Here is a 21,416-nt window from a genome sequence, read left to right on the forward strand (position 1 = left end):
TCCAGACAAATCCTCCCAAAGAGTTTTGCTGAGCACGGACTTTCTGCCTGTCCAAAGCCCATAGACAAATTAAAGCACCTGCCCTGGGGGATAATTCCACTAAAATTGGGCGCAGCTCGTGCTAGTGCCAACTTGATTTTCTGTTAAAACCTGGGAGTATTTGTAAAAATCTTGTCTTCTGGAAGGCGCCCAGCAGCCTGGCTCAGGCACAGAGGGAGGGGTGAGACCAGCTCGGCAGAGCTGGGGAGCAAGGAGTGAGATCTCGAGATGCTTCCCCAAAGCAGCCTGTCCTGCAGAGTGGGGGCAGCCCAGAATTGCTGGTCCCAAGCCTTGCTGGAAAACCTGGATCCTTGTTCTGGCAGCCCCAAAACCTGCACTGCTCCAGGGCCATCCCCCAAAGCACAGCATCCATCCCAGCTCAGCCCAAGGAGCCCAACCAGACACATCCATCCCATCCTTTTCTCCTCCCATCTCTGCTGCTCCCATCCCAGGACAGATCCACTCACCATCCTCCCTGGACTTCTGGATGAAGGCCTCCACCCCGCTTTCACCGTAGCTGCCCTCGGAGGCCAAGGTGGAGACATAATTCCACTTGAGGGCTTTGACAATGTCCACCATGGCCTGGGCCTGGTAGGTGTCCGAGGGGACGACGCGGGAGAAGAAATCGTAGCGGCTGTTGTCACTCAGGTCCGGTGCCGTGGAGGCGTAGCTGATCTGGGGGATCTGGGATGCAGGAGGGAAAGGCACAGAATCAGGGCAGGGAGGTGATGATCTCCACCCCACAGCCATGCCCATGGTCCCAAAGCCTTGCTCTGGAGTAGAGGGAGGTGAGGACCGAGGATGAGCAGGGGGGAGGTGGAGCATGTGCCACCATCTGGTGCTCCAGGGGACATCGGGGCTTGGGGACCACCTGCAGCTCAGGAACACCCAGCAGGACCCCAAAAGGGTTTCTGGAGAATCCAATGTGGGAGAGACCAAAGAAAAAAAACCATAATTCTGCCCTGGCCAGCACTACCAGGGTCTCCCTTTGGCTTCTTCCCCAGGAAGGACAGATCCAACCCATCCTGCCCCCCCTCAGCCCTAAACAAGCCCCTTAAATTAACCAGAGCCACTTCACCTCTCCTGGCACACTGGAATGATTTAGCACCGCAGGATCAGGCGATGTTTAACACTTACACAGCACTTTCCACTTCCAAAACGCACCACACATCCTCATTCATCTTAAAGATGGAAAAGGCTTATTAAATTATCAAGCCCAGGTTCTCCCACCAGCTGTGGGAATCCGAGTTGGTGTAATAAGCCCCAACCACCTCGCTGGGAGCCCAGCTGGGAGCTGCAGCCCAGGGATGAGGTGTGCACCAGGGCTGGCTGTCCCAAGCCTCCTGGCCCCACTCCATTCCCCTCCAGTCCTGCACCTCCCAGTTCCTCCTTTGTTTCTCTGTGATTTCCCCTCTCCCACTCCTGCCTCTCTCTATTAAATGCGATTCTGGTGTTATAAACCCACGACTCCACCTGAATGCTAAAAGGCGCCTGGAAAGGAGCAGCCACCCTTCTACCTGCCTGCAAAACAGGAGATGAAAAAAGGGAGAGATGAAGCAGGAGTGGGAGAGGGAGAGGAAGGAATCTTTATCAAGGCACAAATAGGATTACTCCCCGTGACAATCTGCTTTGTGCTCCGTTCCGAGGGGCTCTGATCTGCTCGTTGGGGATCTCTGACTGGAGCCGGTGCATGAGACTCCATTAAAATTCTGCTCAGCAGGTGAGGAGCTCGCCTGGCAATCGCTCATCCCAGGGGGAGCAGGGGGGCTGCTCCCAGCACAGCCCCTCCCCTTCCCTGCCCAGCCTGCAGGAGGGACCTGGGCTCAGGATGGAGGTGGTGCCCACCAGGGCACAGGCAGCAGCAGTGCCCACTCAAAGTCGATCTGGGGGCAGGGATGCACCCTTGCCCTTCCAGAGGGTCCTTTCCCAATGATTTTTCCCCTGCCAAGTGTTTTGGTTTCACCTCTTCTGCAGGGCACTGGAGTTGGAGAGGTCCCAGCTATTCCCCACGCCACTGCCATCCCACCCAAGCTCCAACAGCCTGGATTAACCCCCGGCCTGCCCATCCTGCTCCAGCCTCAGCTGGAAAACAAAGCCCAGAAAATACCTGTTGATCCACAGGCTATGGACTGGAAGCTGTATTTTAATAAACAAAACGAAAGGGCTTTTTCCCCTCGCTCCTCTGCCTTGGATGAAAGTGAAAATAAAATACCAGTTCCCAAATGACCATTTCATAGATTTCTTCTGCCTTTTCCCCCCTCTGCCTTTTTGATAGCCCAACTCCTGGCACCAGCTATTTTCTCAGATAAAAGACAAAAGACCTTTTAGGTACATAAAAGCAAAATGCAGGCAGGGAATTCAAGGTTCTTAGAAAGAAGGATGCAGTGGACGAGGGAACTGGAAACATCTCTCAACTGCAAATTTGCACTGGTGGTCCCTTGCCTGGCTCATCTCCAGCCTGGGACAAACACTCCTGTGGTGAGGAAATTAGTAGGACCAGCTCTCCTGCACCCCAAGAGTTCCTTGTCCCACCAAGAGCAGGGAGTGATCCCAGGGCAGGGGTTAAACCTCCTTCCTTCTCTTGTTTTGAATCAAAAATCATCACCCAGAAGCACCCTGAGCCTGGAGAAACATCCCTTGGGATGGTGGGAGCCAGGGCTGGAGATGTCATCCTGCTCTCCAGGGTTAACAGACTGGTGTGACTGAGCTCAAATGCCCTGGGAAAGCTGCACTTGGTGCCCCCCATTATCACCCATCATTAATGTGGCTCAGGAGCTGCTGTGGTGTTTTCTCCACCAGCAGGAGACAGAATCCCCCCAGGCTGGGAAGAATTAGGCAAAGGTGGTGATTTCAGCACATCCCAGCTCAGGCTTAAACCATTGATGCCAACATCAGCCTGAGCAGGCAGGAAGAACCAAAAACCAACCAAAAACCACCGCAGAGCCAGAGCAGAGGACACTGGTCAGGAGCACCCCACAAGCAGGGGTTCCTGCACCCACCCCCCCATGCCAGATACAGGGTCAGGAGCAGCTAATTCCCTCCCCATAATTATTAATTTCATGCATATCTTATACAAAGCCCTGTTTGCCGACAAGATGGAATTGATTTAATTAGAATTTCCATCATCGAGCCATTTGGATGGCAGCTTTTAATTAGGGAGAGCGTAAAGCACCGCAGGGGCCGGGGCAGGGAGGGGCTGAGTGGGGCTGCTGGGAACTCAGTGCTGGGATGGAAGGAGCTGCAGCCCCATCCTGCTGCCCCTTCCCTGGGCACAGGGCCATGCCCAGGATGGCATCTCCCTGGAGAGGGAAAAGGCAGAACAAAAACTCCGGGAAGCACAGCAGGTGCAGGAGGATGCTGTGCCCGATCCCTGCCACCACCTGTCCCACTCCTCCTCAACAAGCCGTGCCCAGGGACCCCACAGGGCTGGGGGCAGCCCAGGAGAGCCAGGCAGCTGTGATTTGTTTCAATAAGCCCAGTGAAGAGTGAGGAAATGAAGTGGCAGCAGTGGGTGATTAATCAGAGCGTCCCCCAACGCTGCCACTTTCCCGCTCAGTGAAGGTTATTTACCTGCCAAGTGGGGAAACATGTCCTGAATCGCTCCACCCCGCTGCCCCCACAGCCTCGGGGCACCCTGCCACGAGCCAGAGGGCTCAGCACTGCCAGGAGGGGCTCAGCACTGCCAGGAGGGGCTCAGAACCAGGGGCTGACCCAGCTCTGCACCTGCCAGCCCCAGGCAGCACAGCCTCGTGGGCCTGCAGGTGCCAGTGCCCGGCTGCCCGCGTCCTCAGGTGAATTATTCATGTTGTACAACAGCCCTGCGCTGCAGTGAGAGCCTGCACTCGCTGCCACGGAGAGGAAACAGCAGCCTCAAAGTGCCTGGCACGTGGCAAAGCCATCCTCTGGCTGCTCACCCCACGCTGAGCGCTTGGGCTCCACCTTGTCACAGCTCTTTCTGGATGGGGACTAAAAACGCACCTCAGCTCCCTTCTAGGGGATCCCATTTGCAGGAGAAGGGCCTGGATTCCTTGACACCATCACTGCTGTGATGGCTCAGGAGCCAGTGGGTAGAGCTGGGGCTGGAGAGGCAGCAGCAAGGGGTGGGAAGGAGCTGGAAGGTGCCAGAGCGCTCTGCCAGTGACACCAGGGAGATGCTATCACACGGAGCCCAGAGCACGGATTTGGGAAAGGATTTTCTGCAGGCAGAGCGACGAGGAGCGATGAAACCAGCTTGGACAGAGGATGCCGCATCTGCAAGTTGTTCCACTGATGTACAGCTTTAATTAGGAGGCGGCAGCTAACGAAGGACCCGTTATTTATTTATGTAGTGCAGGAGCAACAAAAGCCCTGGCAGGGAGGAGCAAGGCCAGCGTAGCGGGGAGGGCTGGGGCTGTGCTGGGGATGGAGCAGGGAGAGGTGCACAGGAGGAAGTGTGGGATGGGACCACAGCAGGGAGAGCATCATTTTGAGACAGGAACAGCCACCTGCAGTGTGCTCATGGCCACAGGAGAGAAGAGGGAAAACTGGAGGGGCTGCTGTGCTGGACTTGAGTGGACTCCTCATCTTGGTGGAGTCTGATTCACTCTATGCTGCTTCTGGATATCCTGGAGCCCTTTCAGATGTGCTGGAGCCCTCCCAGATGTGCTGGAGCCCTCCCCAAGAGGCACCTGAGCACTCCAGAAACCAGAGCGCTCAGAGGGTCCCCCTGTGCCAGCTCCCAGCACTTTCTGCCAACGTTCCCATCCTGAGGGAGCACCGAGGGGGACAGGAGGGACACAGCAACACAGGGCCAAGCAGGAGCAGAGCTCCAGCAAGTGCCATGCCCCAGGGAATGGGCAGAGGCAGCTGCCTGTGCCCGAGGCAGTCAGTGCTTTGCTGAACCTCGGAGCAGAGTCACCCACGCTTAAAGGTCAGCGGCGGCGTGAAATGGAAGTCGCCTTATTCTCATTTTAAGCATGTCCCTGCCATAAAAGCAGTGTTTGAATAACAAAGAGCAGCAGCAGCACTCGGGTCATGGCAAGGGGAAGAGCCTGCAGAACCCCCAAACCCCCAGCCCCCACCTGCTGCAGGAATGGCTGTGCCCAGACATGACCCCAGTCCCATGGGAATGGTGTCCCTGTGCTGGCACCACTGAGGAGGGCACCAACTCCCCCCACTGGGATTCCCTGCTGTCTAGGAAAGGCTGAGATTTTCCTTATTCCCCTCTCCCAAGGGGTTTTGAAGTCTCCATCCTCTACCTGCTCATCCCCCCATTTGCATTTCTTCCCTGCCCCATTGGGCTGGGAACTGCTCTGCATTAAAGTTCTCAGGATGGGCTCAGGATGCACCAGCAGCAGCACCAGTGCCTGGCTGCTCAGGTGGGGTAGGGCTGCACCTGAGCTCAGTGACATCCTTCTGAACAGGTCACAGCTCTTTGCCCAAGGATCAAAACTGGAGGAGAAGGGTGAGGGGAAAAAAACAAAAGAAAGACTTCAGTTCCCCCCGACTATTCTGACTGTCACTCTCCTGCCTCCTTCCCCACTTCCAGCCTCCCTCCTCCTCTCCAGAACAAGCATTCAATCTTTTTTGTCTTGGCAAATAGCTTTTAAGTTCCTCCCACTCCCTCTAATTTATATTATTTTAATTATTGAATAGCCCTCTCACTCGTCGCCTGGAACATTAACACGATTTCAAAAAAAAAAGGGACCCAGAAAAATCAAACTCCATCAGCGATCTGGTTCTTCTGTCTTCACTAACAGCTTCCAGCCCTCCCAGGAGGGCACCCAGCTCTCAGCAAGCCAGGCTGGCAGAGGAAGAGGAGGGGAAGGACAGAGGGGGAAACAGCACCAATCCTGCTGAACACAGGGGTTTCAGGGTGCTGGGAGAAGGTCAAGATGGGATGTGGACCCCATTGCCACTGGAGGTGCAGAATATTTGCATTTCTCCCTCATTTCTGCAGAGGAACCCTTGTTCACACACTCTGCAGCCCAGGGACGTGGTTGTGGATAAATAAATGTACAGCAAGGGGGAAAGGAATTATCAACTCCTCGGCATTCCTGCAGCTGGCACAGAGAAGGAGGAAGAGCCTTAACTCATCCCACCACAGCCCGAGCACCTCTGGGGCTGGTGGCACTGTACAAGCGTCCCCAGCCTGGCTGATGTCCCTTTGACTGGAGCAGAGCAGCACCAGCTGTCCCCTGCCATCGGCCATCACTGCCTCCAGCCCTCTGGCTCAGGTGGGATTTATATTATGGGGTATAACCCACACCCCTGAGGGACCATCCCCCAGAACCAGCATCAAACCCACCCTCAGCCCACCTCCCATCCAGCCCCCACCACGGGGCGGGAGCACCAGCACCACGAAGCTGGGGGAGATGAGACAAAAATCCTCCTGCTCCGAGTGTCGTCACTGGAGAGAGATGGAGGAAGGAATCCCCGGGGACCCGGGGGAGGCAGGAGAAGCATTTTAACAGCACCAGCTCTGCCTCCCCCCAGCTGTGGAGGAAGAGACACACGTGGGGAAACGCTGCCAAAGCACCCGTGGGGGTTTTGCCAAGAGGTTCCCTTCGCCTGGCCGAGCCCTACCTTGAAGAGCCGCAGGATGTTGGCCACCATGATGGACACGGAGCTGCCCGAGGCGCCGATGACGCCGACCACCCGCTCCGGCTTGGTGATGATGGGGGGCCCCCCGCTGACACAGCGCACCTCGGTGCTGTCCTTCTCGATGAGGGCCTGCACGAAGGTCAGCGACTGCTCCAGGGCGTGCGTGTCCCGCGAGCACGTGTCCAGGATGCGGGCGCCCAGCGTGATGTTGGGCAGCAGGTCGGGGTCGTTGTTGATGCGGTCCAGGGCGAAGAGCATGGCCTCCAGGCGATGGATTCCCTTCTCCTTCTTCAGCTCCCCGCAGGCTTTGCCCTCGGCGCCCCGGCCGTGCACGGGGAAGAGCCCCCCGAGCGTGATGTCCCCGTCGATGCGGATGGAGTTCATGTGCGGGTAGCCCTGGCCTTTGGGCTTGGCAGCACCCCCGGGCGCCCACCCCCAGCTCCAGGCACTCAGGAGGAGGCAGAAGGACAAACGCTCCATGCAAAAGTGACCCCCGCTCATCGCCAAGGCTGTGCTGGGGCAGAGCTCGGGCCAGGAAGGCGGCGCTCAGGGGGCCGGGCTGGGCTGGGCGGGCGGCATGGCTCCGGAGGGATCCCGCTCCGGCTCCGTCAGCGGCTCCCCACGGTGCTGCCGGCCCCAGGGGAGCAGCGGGAGGTTGGGGTGCAGGAGGGTGCCAGGGTCTGCATGGCTACGCCAGAGAGGAGAGACAGCAGCAGAGCCACAAGCCCACGCAAAGCTTTGGGTCCTTCCTCCGGAGACCTTGGAGGGACGGGGAAAAGGGGAGAGAGAAAATTAGGCAGGAGCAGGAAGAGGACATTGGTTGTTCTGGGCTTTCATCAGGGAGATGGTGGAAATAAGCACTGGGGATTATTGCAAAAAATAGATTTGAGGCCTCAGGGACACTGCCCCACAGAGCAGCACACGTCAGTGACCAGCTCAGAGGGGGCCCTGAGACCCTGTCCCAGCCTGTCCCTTCTGAAGGGAACTGAGAGGGTGGGACAAGTTGAAAGACAGAGTTCAGAGTGCAGCAAACCCCTCACACACCCCCAGCCCTAGTCCCTGCCTATCCTAAACCACCCCTAGTTTTTCCCAGTGGGTTTTTCAGTCAACTTCCACAAGCCCACTTGTCTGGAGCCCCACAAGCTGAGGTCTGCATCCTCAGCTACAGGCAGGCACTGCCAAAACCCAGCATTCTGGATCCGAGTCACAACCTAAAGCACTGCACTCCTGCCACTCTCCCTTCAGGCCACTGATTCCTGAGCCAGCAGCTGCTTCCGTTATCGATGGCTTCCAGCAGCAGATATCGACAGCACCTGAGCTGCCCCCGCCCCAGCAGCACAGCCCCTGCCTCAGTTTCCCCCCCAAGGCAGGCTCGCCCTCCTGCCCATCCCCGCAGTTGTCGTCTCCCAGCAGCCGCTGATGGATGCTGAGGGCAGCACATGATTAATGCAGGCACCAAAAGCAGCAAGGAGCCGAGCCGGCAAATGCATTCCCCAGGCAGGACGAGCAGCAACAGTGAGACCAAGGAAACAGCTTGAATTAATCTCAGCTCAAGCCCAGAGCTGGCACCCAAGCCCACGACTACTGGACAGAGTCTCACCAGCCCCAAGGGTGCTCCAGCTCCGCAGCCATCCCAGCCAGGAGGACCCTGGCTTCAACTCACCTCCATAAATTATACACCTCCCCGAGCCCGCCGCAGCCACTTGAAGGCCCATCTCCAAAGCGATTCTGACAGCCGGGGCTTTTAAGGAACCAGAATTACCTGGTGCCCAGCTCTGTGCTTCCAAAGGCAGGAGGTTGGGAATGCCGCAGCAAAACCCCCGCCCCAGCCTGCTGGGAGAGCCCTGCTCGGATGGGGATCAAGGACAGGGATCAGACCTCTGCATGGTCCTGTCCCCCCTGCAAGGACCACCCCACACATCACCAGTGGGCATGGAGCAGGGCAATGTGGCTCCTGCACGGCCTGGGAGCAGATCAGGCTCTGCCCGTGCTGGGGAGGAGGAGGAGGATGGGGAGACGAAGGGATGCTCAGACACCACAGCTGCCTTCAGAGCCCTGCACCAGCCAAAAGCAGGTCACCTCTCCCACCCTCATCCCTGGAGCTGCAACACTTCTGCCCATCAAAGGTGGGATGCTCACATCATGGACCTGCTCCCAGGAAAACCCTCAGAGCCCACGGCAGCTCCCGCAGAGCTGGCAGTGCCCCCAGAGCCCACTGCCTTTCCCTTTCTTCTTTTAAGCTTTTTCCCTCTCTGTTCTCTCCCCTTTGTGGCTCCTTTGATCATATAATCTGAACGAACTGAAGGTAAAAATATCACGGCAGGCAAGAAGAAAGCACAAATAATGGGGAGAGGAGGAGGGAGCTGGTTCGGATCCCTCACGGGGGAGATGGAGCCGGAGTTACCCGATGAGCCCCTGCTGCAAACGGCCCAGGAAGGGGTGACAGATGAGCACCCCTGTCCCCTCCACCTGCCCCCAGCAGCTCCTCAGCCACACACAGGTCACTGCTTCCACACAGCCCAGACCTTGGTTCCACCATGCCTGAGCCTCCTCAAAGCAGCTGCTCCACCAGGGGCACATCTGGAGGGAGGTGCACATCTGGAAGAAGACACCTGCCTACAGCAGGTGCTCATGGAGCCGGGAACATCCTTACCCACACACACCAGGCAGCAAGGGGCCACAGCCACCCTCCTGTTCCACCTGCACAGCTCCACAGGGGCACCACGAGGGTGGCAATAACTGGGTGGGATCATCACTCAGTGTGGTGCTTACCCCAGCCCCGAAGGAAGGAGAAATTCTGTTTTCTCCTACTTCCACCAGCACAGCATCGGTGAGGACAGAGCCCTCCCATCGCCCTCATCCCGGCTATGCCGCAGCCCGATCTGGATCTGGGAGGTGGCACAAGCACCAACCAAACCGAGATCTCCCGGGTGTGGGTCATCCCCTGCCCGAGCCAGGGTGGGCTGAGCAGCGCCAGGGCAGAGGGAGACGATGCTGCTGCCCCAGGACAGGCAGAGCCCTGCGGATCCCGGCACCCCGGACATGGGCCCGGGCAGCACGGTGGCATCCTGCCCCCCTCTAGTGGTGGCCACCGGGCCACCGGCATCGTCAGCCACGGAGGACCCTGGAAGGAGCAGGAGAGGGCTCAGCTGGACAGGTGAGCCCCTCTTGGGGCGACCTGGTCTAGTGAAAAGTGCCCGTGCCCATTTCAAGGGCTGAAACTGGATGAGCGTTAAGGTCCCTTCCAACCCAAACCATTCTGTGATTCCATGAAATCAAACTCTGATTAAAAATTCCCCCACATCACAGAGATCTCCTGCTGCAAAACCCTCTCCAGTGCCAGGAGGAGCAACCAGCCACCCAAGGCATCACCTCTGTGGCTCCTTCCTGCAGCTCCTCCTGCATGTCCCCACAAGCACTGCCCGGGCTGGACTGTGGTGGACACACTCCAGACAGACCCCACTCCCCAGAGCTCTGCCTGCAGCAGGATCCATCAATCTCCCAGTTCAAAGCCAGAGCATTTTCTGGGGCTCGTTAAACCCGGCAGAAGCTGAGCTGGTTACAGCCCAGGAGATGCAGCAATAATCAGCCAAGAGCGCCCAGCACTCACCTGCACCCATCCCCAGCCGCCAAAGAGCCCAGCTCCACCAGCACCAGAGATTCCAGCCCAGCCCTGGCACTGGGAGGGCTGTGCCAGCTTAAGCCACACTGGTTCCTACCAGCTCCACAGCATCTTTTTGAAAATCAAGGCTATTTCTTTCCCCACCTGCTCTTCCTCCAGCAAGCAGGGCCAGCCAGCAGGCAGCACAATATCCCAATTAGTGTACACTCACTCTTCCCTCCTGCATGCAGCTACAGGGTACTTCGCTTGGCTCCTGGTCTTTTTAATTGCAAAAGCTCCATGAAGTAGAGCAGAATTGAGACGTGGACAGAGGGAGGGGATGCCAGGTTAAGTTCTCTCCCGACAGGCAAAACCTTAAATATTCAGGTCCAGTACCCCGGCGTTTGCTCAGAGAAGCAAGGCCACAGCTCAGCAGTGAGCAGAGATCCTGGATTGTGCCACCCAAACCCCCCCAGTGAGCTCCAAGACATAGCCCCTGCCCCGCAACCCCTCAATTGATGCATGAACCAATAGCACAACGCTCGCACAAGCCCGAGCCCATCACCAAGGTGCCAACTTGTCCTCTCTGCAACCAGATCCTGCCAGCACCCGGCTCAGAGCCCCACGGTGGGGAAAGGCTGGGTATGACCACCCACCTCAGTGCCCTGGAGCATCTCCTGAAGGATGCTGAAGTCCAACCAAAACTGCTCCTGCAGGACACAGATGAGATCCAAGGAATATTTATCACACCATATTTCTATATGTCCTTAACTGCAGAAAGCCCTCTCCTTCCGCCTCCCTCCCGCTGCCAAGCGGGTCAGGGCTAATCCCTCACTTTGAAGGATGGGATGGCGCAGCAGGGGGGGAAGGCGAGCAGGATCCAGCCCCGGAGCAAGCGGCGAGAGAGCAGCAGCTCACCTTGCGGGCAGGCGGCGCGAGGTGTCCGCGGGCAGCCAGCGCAGAGCTCCAGCGGCTGGGAAGGAGGGAGGGAGGGAGGGAAGGAGCCGCTGGTCCCCGCTCCTGCCACGTGCAGCAGAATCCCGCAATTAATTTTTTATCGCCATCTGCAATTTGGGACGGTGCTGGCTCTGAGCAAGAGTACGGCCTGACTGCCGGTGCCCGGCAGTGCCCGCGGCAGCGTGCGGTGTCCAGGCTCCCCATCACACCCACACCTCGACACTGCGGTCTGGCAGTGCCAGCCCCTGCCCACACCCCCCCGGCAGTGACTCCAGAGAGCCCCATCCGGAGCCGGGCTCGGTGCGGGGCCATCCAGGGAACTGCAGGGAGGAAAACCCTCCGCGAGATGCAGCGCCCAGGAGGAAGAGCCGGTGCCCGCAGCGGGCACAAAGCCGGGGAGGGCGGCGGGCGCGGGTTCACGTATGTTATAATTAGGACCTGCCACTTCTTCAAGCCGTTGCCTTTCTGGGAAGATCTGGAAGGGGGTGGCTGAGCTGACAAATCCATCCTCCTCCTGCCTGATGCCAAAGTTGAAGCACGTGATGCTCTTTTTTGGGGAGCCGTTAGGCTCCTCCGCAGGGTGATGCTGGCCCCTGGGATGTGGGGCCATGCCATGGCTCCACTCGAGCTTGGATTCCCATGGGAAAATCCCCTTGATGCTGCTCCGACACCCCGGGGTGCAGCTCAGCACCCCTAAGCCAGTGCCTGATGACTCCTCAGAAGAGCTTCCCCCCAGCCTGGGGCAGCTAGAGCCACTGCTGTCCATGGGACCCTCTGCCATCACAGAGAGGGACCACCCCCACCAGGAGCACTGTCCCTCCAGCCTGGCCACAATCAGGAAGGATCTCTGCACATCACATCAGACCGAGCCCCCCAGCACAGAGGTGGCAGGTCACACGGAAAAGGGTCTTGTCCCAGCTCTCCTCCCCACAGCCTTGCCTGGCACATCCCCAGAGCATCCCCCTGCTGCCTGATGTAGATAAACGCTGCTTACAGGGCACAAACGCGGGGAAGGAAACGAGCTTTTTCTTTTGGCAGTTTTGGTGGTGTTTTCCCGAGCTCCTCGCTGCATTCAACAGATCAGCTCTGCTCCTTCTCTTCATCCTTCCATCCTTCCGCCCCTCCCCGAGCCCTGCCCGGGGCACACGGCCACTGCCGGTGGGCTCCTGCGGTGACCGCCAGCCCTGCCTCGTGCCACCCCCGCCGAGCCCCGAGCCACAGGTCACCTGCAGCGCGATGGCGATGGCAAAGGCGGTGACTCACCCGCAGCCTCTCCGTCGCAGCCGCCGCCGAAGGCAGCGGGCATCCCCCAGCGCCGGAGCAGCCCACGGAAAATCACCCGGCTGGCAGAGCACGGCAAACTCATCACACCGAGGGGAGGAGGAGGAGGTGGAGGAGGAGGAGGGCTGGCGGGGCTGCACCCGGGCAGGCAGTGGGAGAGTTCTCCGGTTTTTTCTCACGGTTGCCAACTTCCCCAGCGGCTCCCGACGCCTCAGATCCGCTCGCCCGGAGAGCGCCAAGGAGCGGGAGAACGCTCCGGAGTGGAACCGACCCCGGAGCGGGGCTCTGCCCGGCCCAGGGGTGCCTCCGAGGGGTCGCTCCGGCGCCGAGGAAGGATCGTACTCCCCACAGCCCCTCCGAGCTGGCAGGGGAAGCGCCTTCAGCCCTCCGCCGCTCTCCTGTCCCCCCTGCCCTGCCCTGCGGCGGCTCTGCGGGCGCTGCCCGCTGCGGCGAGGCGAGGGCAGCCCCCGCCGGCGCCTCGGCCACGGTCACGGCCACCCGCCCCTGCCCGCTGCCTCCTGCCCCGACCCCTGCCAGCCCCCTCCGTCCGGACGAGACCCCCAGCTCCCCTCCCGAAGCCCTCGCCGGGCAGTGGGCACCTCTGGGGACAAAGGTGGCAGGTTGGGGACCGGGGCAAGGGGTGCCCGCCGTACCCCTGGCGGGGGGAGCAGCGGAGCGAGGAGGGGGCAGCGCTCCGCAGTCGCCAGCAATGAATAATGCGATGAGTGGGAGAGGGGGGAGCGCTGGGGGTTCCGGGCTGCAGCCCCCGCTGTCGCAGCCCCCCCAGCCCAAAAATAGAAGGAAAGGCGGAAAATTCGCCGGAGCGTTGGGGGGGGGGGGGGGGCCCCGCGGCCCGGCTGCAGGGAGGGGGAGCGGGGGACACTCCAGCTCCGGGGGAAGGTGCGGGGACACCGGGCGTCCCGGGGATGCTCCCCCCGCGCCGCCCGCACTTACCCGCGGGCAGTGCCAAGTTGGCGGCGCCGCCGGCCCCGTCTCCGCCCGGTGCCCGGAGCTGCGATCCGCCCCCGGCCCGGGGGCGCGGGCAGCCCGGGGGGGCCCTGCGGCGTGCGGCGGGGGCGGCCCCGGCCCCCCCAGCCCCGGCCCGGCCCGGGAGCCGAGCGAGCCGCAGCCGGGCGGGACCCGCCGCGCTCCGCGCACCGCAGCCGCGGCGAGGAGGAGGAGGAGGAGGAAGAGGTGGAGAAGGGGGAGGAGGAGGGGGAAAAGGGGGAGGAGGAGGAGAGCCGGGGCAGGGGAAGTTTTGCATGAAGAGGAGCTGGGAAGCCCGCCGCCGGCTTTGCCAGCCTCTTAAAGCCCTAGCGCAGCGCGGGGACCCCCGCCCCGGCGGACCCCCGGCTCCTGGAGGAAGGGTCTCCCCGGCAGGCTGCTGAGGGTCTCCGGCTCCCTGCAGCGACAGCCATCCTCCAATTCCCTTTTCCAGGTGGGAGCAGCTCCCGCAAGCAGCGAAGAGGAAGGATGCTGTCACCCCAAGCCGCTGCCCTTCTCCCTCCCATAAAACGCTGCCAACACCCCGCTCCGCGGAGCTCGGCTCCTGGCTCGCCTGCTTTCCCCGTCAATCCCCCCCGCCGGGCCCCGCGGCTCCGAGGAGCCCGTCGAGCGGTGTCGATTCATTAATCCAGAGAAAACACAACCCCCCGGTAATGGCCATTGACACATTAACTGCTGCGATCCATCACGGTAATGACACGGTGGTGATTGCTCGGTCACCGGAGCAATTAGGGCACACCCTGGCGCTCACCTGCGGGCAAGCGGGGATGCCAGAGCTCCCAGCCCCTCCTGCGGGGACCCATCCGCGCACACCAAGCGGGGTCTGGCTGTGGGCAGGGGGCTCTGGCGCCTCCCAGCACCAAAGAACCGAGCACGAACCACAAACACGCAATTCCAGCCTCATCTTCCCTGAGGGGTGACTCGTGCTGCTCATTTGAAACAGCGAAATCCCAGCCCCGGTGAGGTTCAGCCAGGGCCCAGGTGGGCTGGTTGACCTCAGTTAAGGCTCCTTTTCACCCAAATCCTGGTTAGGAAGGTGGAGAGGAGTCGGTTTTGCCGAAGCACTCGGGATTGCCCAGCTCCAGTGCTTGGATTTGAAAGAGCCCTGGCCTCCCAGTGAGATGCAGCTCCTGAAAAGCTGCCCAGCCACCCTCCTGCCACTGGAATATTCCCGTGGATCCAGGTGCTCACAGGATGCTGCCCAGAGCTGCAGAGCCACCAGGCTGTTGCAGTAGTTTTGTTTACAGCAAGAACAAATGCGGTGTTTGCTGTCACTCTGCTCTAGTGGGACAGAGGGGAGGGCACAGCCCCACCACACCCCGTGAGCATCCTCAGCCCTGGCAGTGCTGATGACAAGAGTTGAACCCAAAGGAATCCTCACTGTGCTCAGTGAGGAGGGGACATAAAACCCAAGCCTCTGGGAGGACAGGACCCCCTGCCTGCCCCAAGTCTGGGCTGAGGGGACTCCAGACACCACAGGATAAGCCAGGCACAAATCCCTTGCCAAAAGTAGCTTTTTTAGGGTCAAAGTCCCTGCTCCAAATCGGGTGAAGCCCTCAGCTCCTGGGGATTTCTAAGACACGTGTTTGCCTTCAAGGAGAAACAAGGGTGCTCTGCTCACAGCCTGGGTCATGAGGACTCCAGGCCACCTTGTTCTGGTCTTCCCAGGTCCCAAAGAATCCCTGGGGGAAGGTGTTTGGGATAAATTGTGGAGAATTTTGGCCGAAGCACCACCTGAGCTGCTCCAGCAGCCAGCTCATTCAGGAGCTCCTCACTGCTGCCCTGGCTCCAGTGGAAAATCATAACCCAACCCTCCCAAAGATTCAACTCCCTGAATCCCAGGGACTGCAGGGTGCTCTTCCCACCATGGCTGAGCTGGCAGTGCCTCTCTTCTCCTCTCCAAGCCTCACGGCCTGCACGTCTCCCCTGCTCACAGCCTCTGCCAGCCAGAACCCAAAATACCAGCACAGCGCTCGCTCGTGTCACCACCGGCAACGTCAGAGCCCAATTAACATTTGGAAATCCAGCTGAGGCCAATGATTCCCCCAGCACAGCGGGAAAGGCCACGGTGTGGGGCTGAGAGGATGGGAGGCACCCCAGGATTCCAGGGGTGCAGCTCTCCTGTGGGGTTACCCTGAGAGCAGCTTTGCAAACCCCACAGAGGTGGCTGCGAGGGCTCCTGCTCAGTGCTGGGGTCAGAGCTGATCAGATCCTCCAGGAGAGCTCGATGCCATCAGCAAATGGACACGGAGGAGTCCGCCAGGATCGATATCAGCTCTGCAGGCACCAAGCCAGAGGAGCTCAGCGAGTTCCTCGTCCCGAGGGCAGGGCTGGGGCCTGAGCCTGTTCCCATCTCCCTGCTCCTGTTCATCCAGGCTGCCCCAGCACCTCCAGGGCCCCCAGCAGCCTCTCCCTGAACTCCCAGGCTCACAGGATCCGTGCAGGAGGCTCTGGGTCCCTGACCCCACTCATCCCACAGCTGTCCTCAGGCAGGGACAGCTCTGGGCTCACAGCTCCTGGCCCCCAGCCAGCCAGGAAGGTCACTGTGTCCACTGCTGAGGCCACCAAGCGCCATCAGGAGACACAACTGCTTGCAATTTGATTTTTTTTTTTTTTTTTAATATAGGAAAACTTGAAACCGCATCTTATGGACTGGACATTCCGGCTCAGCTCTGCAAAAGGGCTTTGAATAATTTATGGCCGAGCCACCACCTCCTCCTTCCTCCTCATGGGTCACTCCTGTCAAAGAGATGGAGGCTCAGGAATCACACCCAGCCCTTTTCATCTGGGGGCTGCATTGCCAGTGCCTGCAATTGCCTTGGGTGTGAATTCCCTCCTGGATAGAAGGGTGTGGAAAATAAATCTTTAATTCAAAGTGAAATATTAATAGAACTGTAATTAGCTGTAATATCTACACAATTAAAAAGCAGGAGGCCCGGCAAGAGCTATTTTCGTGTGTATTTAAAGAAAAATAAGTTTGCAGGGTAAGGGGTGGGGGTGGCTGGGGATGCTTTTCTGGTGTCCCAATTGTCTGAGGGAGAAACGTGGCTGGGAGGAGCAGCAGCACAGGGACACGGGTCCTGCAGTGCTGGTGGAACAGGAAGAAATAAAAGGACAGGCCAGAAGAAAAGAGCAGAGGAAGGATTTGAGGAGGAAAAGAAAGAAAGAAGAGCCATGATGACACTTTTGTCCTGCTCCTCAGGGATTTTGTAGCAAAGGGAAGATTTTCACTGACGTCAGGCAGAGCCGAGCCGTAGCAAGAGGACAGGGATGGGAAAAGTGTCTGTGGAAGTTGGCAGGGAATGAGTGGGGTGACCCTGGCTCAGCCCACAGACATTTTCCAGCAGGAATTAAGCCATGAGCTCACCCTGAGCTGGGCAGTCACCCGAGGGACAAACAAAACTGCAAAACAAAACCAACAGAATAACTCAGCTCAACCCCTCCAAAAACACCTAAATAATAGGCCAAGGAGGGAAAAAAAAATAATAAAAAAAAAAAGAAAGGCAGCCTTGGATTTCTTTCCTGAAGAAAGAGACTCCCACACAGCCCCAGCACATGAAGGTGGGTAATAGATCTGGATCTTTCCAGAGCAGGAACAGCACTGCCTGTGCTCGCATGGGCTTGACATTCACACATCGGGTCCGTGCCTCTCTCGAGGAGTGGGGATAATGGGATGCCGAATGTCAGACCACTTAAATATATATAAAACTCATTATACGCCTCATGACTAACAGATCTTGATGGGAAAAGTTGCATTTTAAAGAAATGCGGGGAAAAAAAAAAAAAAAAAAGAAAAAGAAAAAGAAAAAACCCATCCGGGCTTGCGGGGAGGAATCAGCAATGAGCGAGGGATGATTCGGCTGCAGGCTGGGAGTGATGACAACTCCTCCTCCTCCTCGTGAGGAAGGCTCCTGTACCTGTGCCAGCTCCCTGGCAGCCTTTCACCTACTTTGGGGGCTGTCAAGCTCCCACCAAAGGCTTTCCTGCAGCCCAGGGTCCTGCCAGGCACCCGCAGCCCCCAGCTGATGTGGGAGCCCCAGAGAAACCCCAGGTGGTCCCAAGGAACCAGCCCTGCCTCTCAGAGGCCACCAAGGGGACTTTTCTGGGCTTCTGGGCTTTTCCCCCAGGGCAGCAACGAGGGGATGGAGTGCACTGGGGAGCTGCCATCGAGGCAATGCCTCTCTCTCCAAACCTCCTCTTGCTGCAGCCTCAGGGCCTCTTCTTGGGGGGTTATTGCTCTTTCTTGGGTGTATCCAACCTAAAAATCCCTCTCTATACCTCCCTGCTGCCGTGACACGAGGACAAAGAGCCCGTGCCTGGCTATGGGAGCTGAAGTCGGGCAGCACCATCTCTCTTCTCCTCGACAACAGTTCCACCTAATGGCGAGAGAGCTGCTGAGGAGAACAGCCAGCCCTGGCCAGACCCGCACGGGGACACCCCCAGGAGCAGAGCAGAGACCAGCACAGCTCAGCACAGCGATGCCCCCTGCCAGCCTCAGCCCCCAGGAAAGAAAAGCTGCTGCTTTGCCCCTGGACTGACCCCGTGAGGTGGTTCCAGCATCTCCAAAAATGGGGAGTTTTGTCAGCTCCATGCTCTGGGCCATGTCCTGCCTCCCTCCTGCAGCTGCTGCTCCAGCATGGGGAAGGAGCAGGGATTTGGGAGCTTTGGAGCCCAGCCCTGCACCTCACTCTGCTGCTCACAGGAAAACACGAGGGCTGCTGCTGGATGTGCCCTCCAGTCTGATCCACTCAGTGCAACTGGTGAGCTGCTCCCATCCCAGTTAGAAGCTGTTGCTTTACAGAAAAGGAGGGAAGGGCTCAGGCCCAGGGACGTGCTGAGTGGCCAGAGGTTATTTTGGGCAGCGATTACTCCAAATTTGGGGTTTAAACAATACAGAAACATGAAAAGCTGAGGCACAATGTTCTCCTGGAAATCCCTCGTCCTGCACCATCAGCAGCTTTTTGTGCTGATGCTTCAGAGAGAGCAGGACCTGCCCCCAAACCAGCACCAGGATCCCAGTGGTGCCACCCTGCTCCTATGAACCAACCTTCCCCTTCTGCCACCAATTTTGTTTTTAAAGCCAGAGATGTCCCCCTGTCCCCAGTGCAACATCCCAAAGGTACAACCCTGTCCCTCAAACCTGGCATTGGGAAAGAGGGACAAACAGCTCTGTCTGCATTTCCATTTTGGTGCAGGAGGGGTTTTTAATCCACCCACAGGGATCATGAGCAGCTGGAAATGTTTTCTTTAAATCTCAAAAAAAGAGGGAGAATAGGGAAGGAGAGAGAACATTTGCTGATAAAATTAACTGTGACGGCCAGGCAGCACACACTCCCTCTGCACCCACAGGACAATTAGAGGAAAATCTTTACACCTTAACTAACACGGAAGGCAGGGATGGCATGGACGACAACCCCCTCGTTTTTCCCAACCAGCCATGCTGGAGCAAGGTGGCAACAGCACCTGGGATGCAGGACATGGGCAGGGGACAGGGCAGAAGGGAGAGGAGAGCAGCAGCACCGGCTCTGGTGAGGAACTGGGACTGGAAAGCCACGGGATGCTGGGTGGGCCCAGCACCAACATCTCCAGCACCCATCCCGGCATAAGGAGATAGGGGAAAGCAGGGAAGGGCTCCATTCCTTGCTTGTCCCCTCCAGGTGTCCAGGGAAGCTGCTGTACCCCCCTCACACACCTCCAGACTGGCAGCTGAGCACCCATCCCACACCCAACCCATGCCAATACTGCCCTTTCACTCTGCGTGCACCAACCTGCTCTGCCGGAGAACAAACTGTCCCAAACTGGGATGGATTTGCACCAGAGGCTCCTCCAGCACACCCTGCTTGCTGCTGTGGTGGGCAGTGAGGGGCACACCTCGCCCAGCACCCAGGGAAAGGAACCCAAGGTAAAGTCTGGTGGTGCCAGCGCAGCCTCCAGCCCGGAGCTGACCCCAGCGAGCAGCACCCGTCTTCTCCTCCCAACTTCTCCATAATTCATGCAACAACCTCCTGAAAGAAATATCCTCCTCGGACATAAAATATTCATGGCCTCATCCTTGCAAGGAAACACTGTCTTCCTTGGAGTGCTACCAAGCAGCCGAGGCCAGCACGGATTTGCCTTTGCAGGAGTAATTATGTTGGTCATCGATCGGTGCCGCAGTGAGGGGCTGTGCTGGGAGGGGCCCCCAGCCACTGCTGGGGTGACACCCCCCCCTTCCCAGGCCAGGAAATGGCTTTTGGGAAAGTCACAAAAGGGTTTAGGGAGAGGCAGGAGGGATCCCACACTGTGCAGCAGCATCCCAAGAGGTTCCTCATCCTCCTGGCCGCGTCTCGGCGGCAGCAAAGTCGTCCCAGGAGGGAGCAGCTCCCCCAGCACCACCCTGGATCCCATCCAAATCCATCCCAGTCACATCCACCACCCCTCACACACCACAGGCTCATGCACCTGCCAGCAGCCACCCCCCAAACCCCTCCAGTCCCCCCAGTTCCTTTCTGCTCCCAGTTTGGATGTTGTCAATCCATTCGGAGCTCCTTCCTATCACCCTGCTTTTGCAGAGCTCAGCAGAGGCTCCAGCCCCACTTCACTGCACAATATTCAAACCCTTTATTATTATAATTGGGTTTATTTTCTTTTTCTCTCTCCCACAGCTCCCCAAGCCCCAGGCAAAGCGTTCCAGAGGTTCTCCTGTGCACTGGAGACAGCCCAGTCCAACAAACCCCTGACCCCTGGGACAAGGGGAGAGGGAAGAGAATGCATCACTCAGCTCCAAGGGGGCTCAGCAGTGAGGAAGAACAGGAGGGGGCTGTGGGTGCCAGGGGCAGAGAGCACCCCAGCAGTGCTCTGGGAGATGATGTTTGGGGGAAAGGGGGACTCAGCACGGGGTGGTGGTGAAACACAATCAGGAGCAGCCAGAATTGGGGTCACTGCCTGCAGCTGCTGGCAGGGTTCTGGGGTTGTCCCACCATTAGGGTCATTGCCTGCAGCTCCTGTTGGGGAAATCTGGTGTTCTAGGGGTGCTGTTTAGGGTGAGCTTAGGGTTGGGGTGAGGGCTGCTGTGCCTGTAACCTAACCCCACCTGGCACCCTGTGTCCTTTGTACCCCTAACCCTCAGTGTCAGCTCTCCACCTGTCAAGGCCCCCCTTCTTGCCCCTCAGCCCACAATGTCTGTGTGTCACCCCAAGCCCCCCAACATTGTCCCTTGGCCCCCTAACCTCCACTGTGCACTCTCCCTCCCCTAACCTCACTCTTTTTAGGGTGAGGTCAGGGGCAGCAGTGCCTTCCCGTGGAAGCCACACTCATTGCAGCCATGCAGCAGAAGGGACCCGGCACGGGGCATCCCTGTGGCCCAGGGGGTGGGGAGAAGGTGTGTGGAGCAATGATTATCCTAAATAAACACACACACACACACACACACATACACACGGCTACGGTGGGGACTGTCCCCTCCAGCCCCCAGGTGTGGCACAGCCTGAGCAAGCAGCTCCTGTGCATCAGCCTCCAATCAGCTCGTGCAGCAGGTGAAACACAGGTTACACCTCCACAGCCCCCTCAGGACCCTTCCCTAAATCTCCAGGGCAGATCCCTGCTCCAGCCTCTTCCACAGGCGCTGGGGAGCAGGGACCCTCCAAGAAGCCACATCCTTCTATTTAAGGGTGGCGTGGGTGCCGGGGTGGGCTCATTCGGGGGTGTTCTCTCCCACCCCACAGGGACTCTGGGACCGCTCGTCAGGGATGGGAACAGTGCTGTCCTCCCCCAGCTCCGAGTCACGGGGAGCCTCCCCCCAGCCTCCCCCCAGCCGTGTCGTGACGCTCCCCTCGAGGGGAGCCACGCGTGCGGCTCCGCTCCCACACACGGAGGAGCAGTTGCCAAGGAAGCCATTCCCCGAGCCCAGAGCTGGCTTGGAAGGTGGGTGACAGCCTGGCAAAGTCCCACCTGGCTGCTCTCATGATGGATG

The 21,416-nt window shown here is 58.9% G+C and overlaps 1 protein-coding gene across 2 annotated transcripts in view; it reads right to left on the minus strand.

The window, feature by feature from the left end:
• GRM4 (glutamate metabotropic receptor 4) overlaps positions 1–13,487 on the minus strand; it is a 34,200-nt gene extending 20,713 nt beyond the window's left edge. For both annotated transcript variants that reach the window (XM_050985273.1, XM_050985274.1), the window contains exons 1-3: positions 13,415–13,487; positions 6,604–7,380; positions 507–723 (exon numbers count right to left, since the gene is read on the minus strand). In XM_050985273.1, the coding sequence (XP_050841230.1) occupies positions 507–723; positions 6,604–7,122 (736 nt within the window). In that variant the 5' untranslated portion in view covers positions 7,123–7,380; positions 13,415–13,487. The remainder of the gene's footprint in view (positions 1–506; positions 724–6,603; positions 7,381–13,414) is intronic.
• Between the last annotated feature and the right edge of the window lie 7,929 nt (positions 13,488–21,416).

Source organism: Serinus canaria, chromosome 26 (genome assembly GCF_022539315.1).
Source record: "Serinus canaria isolate serCan28SL12 chromosome 26, serCan2020, whole genome shotgun sequence".
Lineage (NCBI taxonomy): Eukaryota > Metazoa > Chordata > Aves > Passeriformes > Fringillidae > Serinus > Serinus canaria.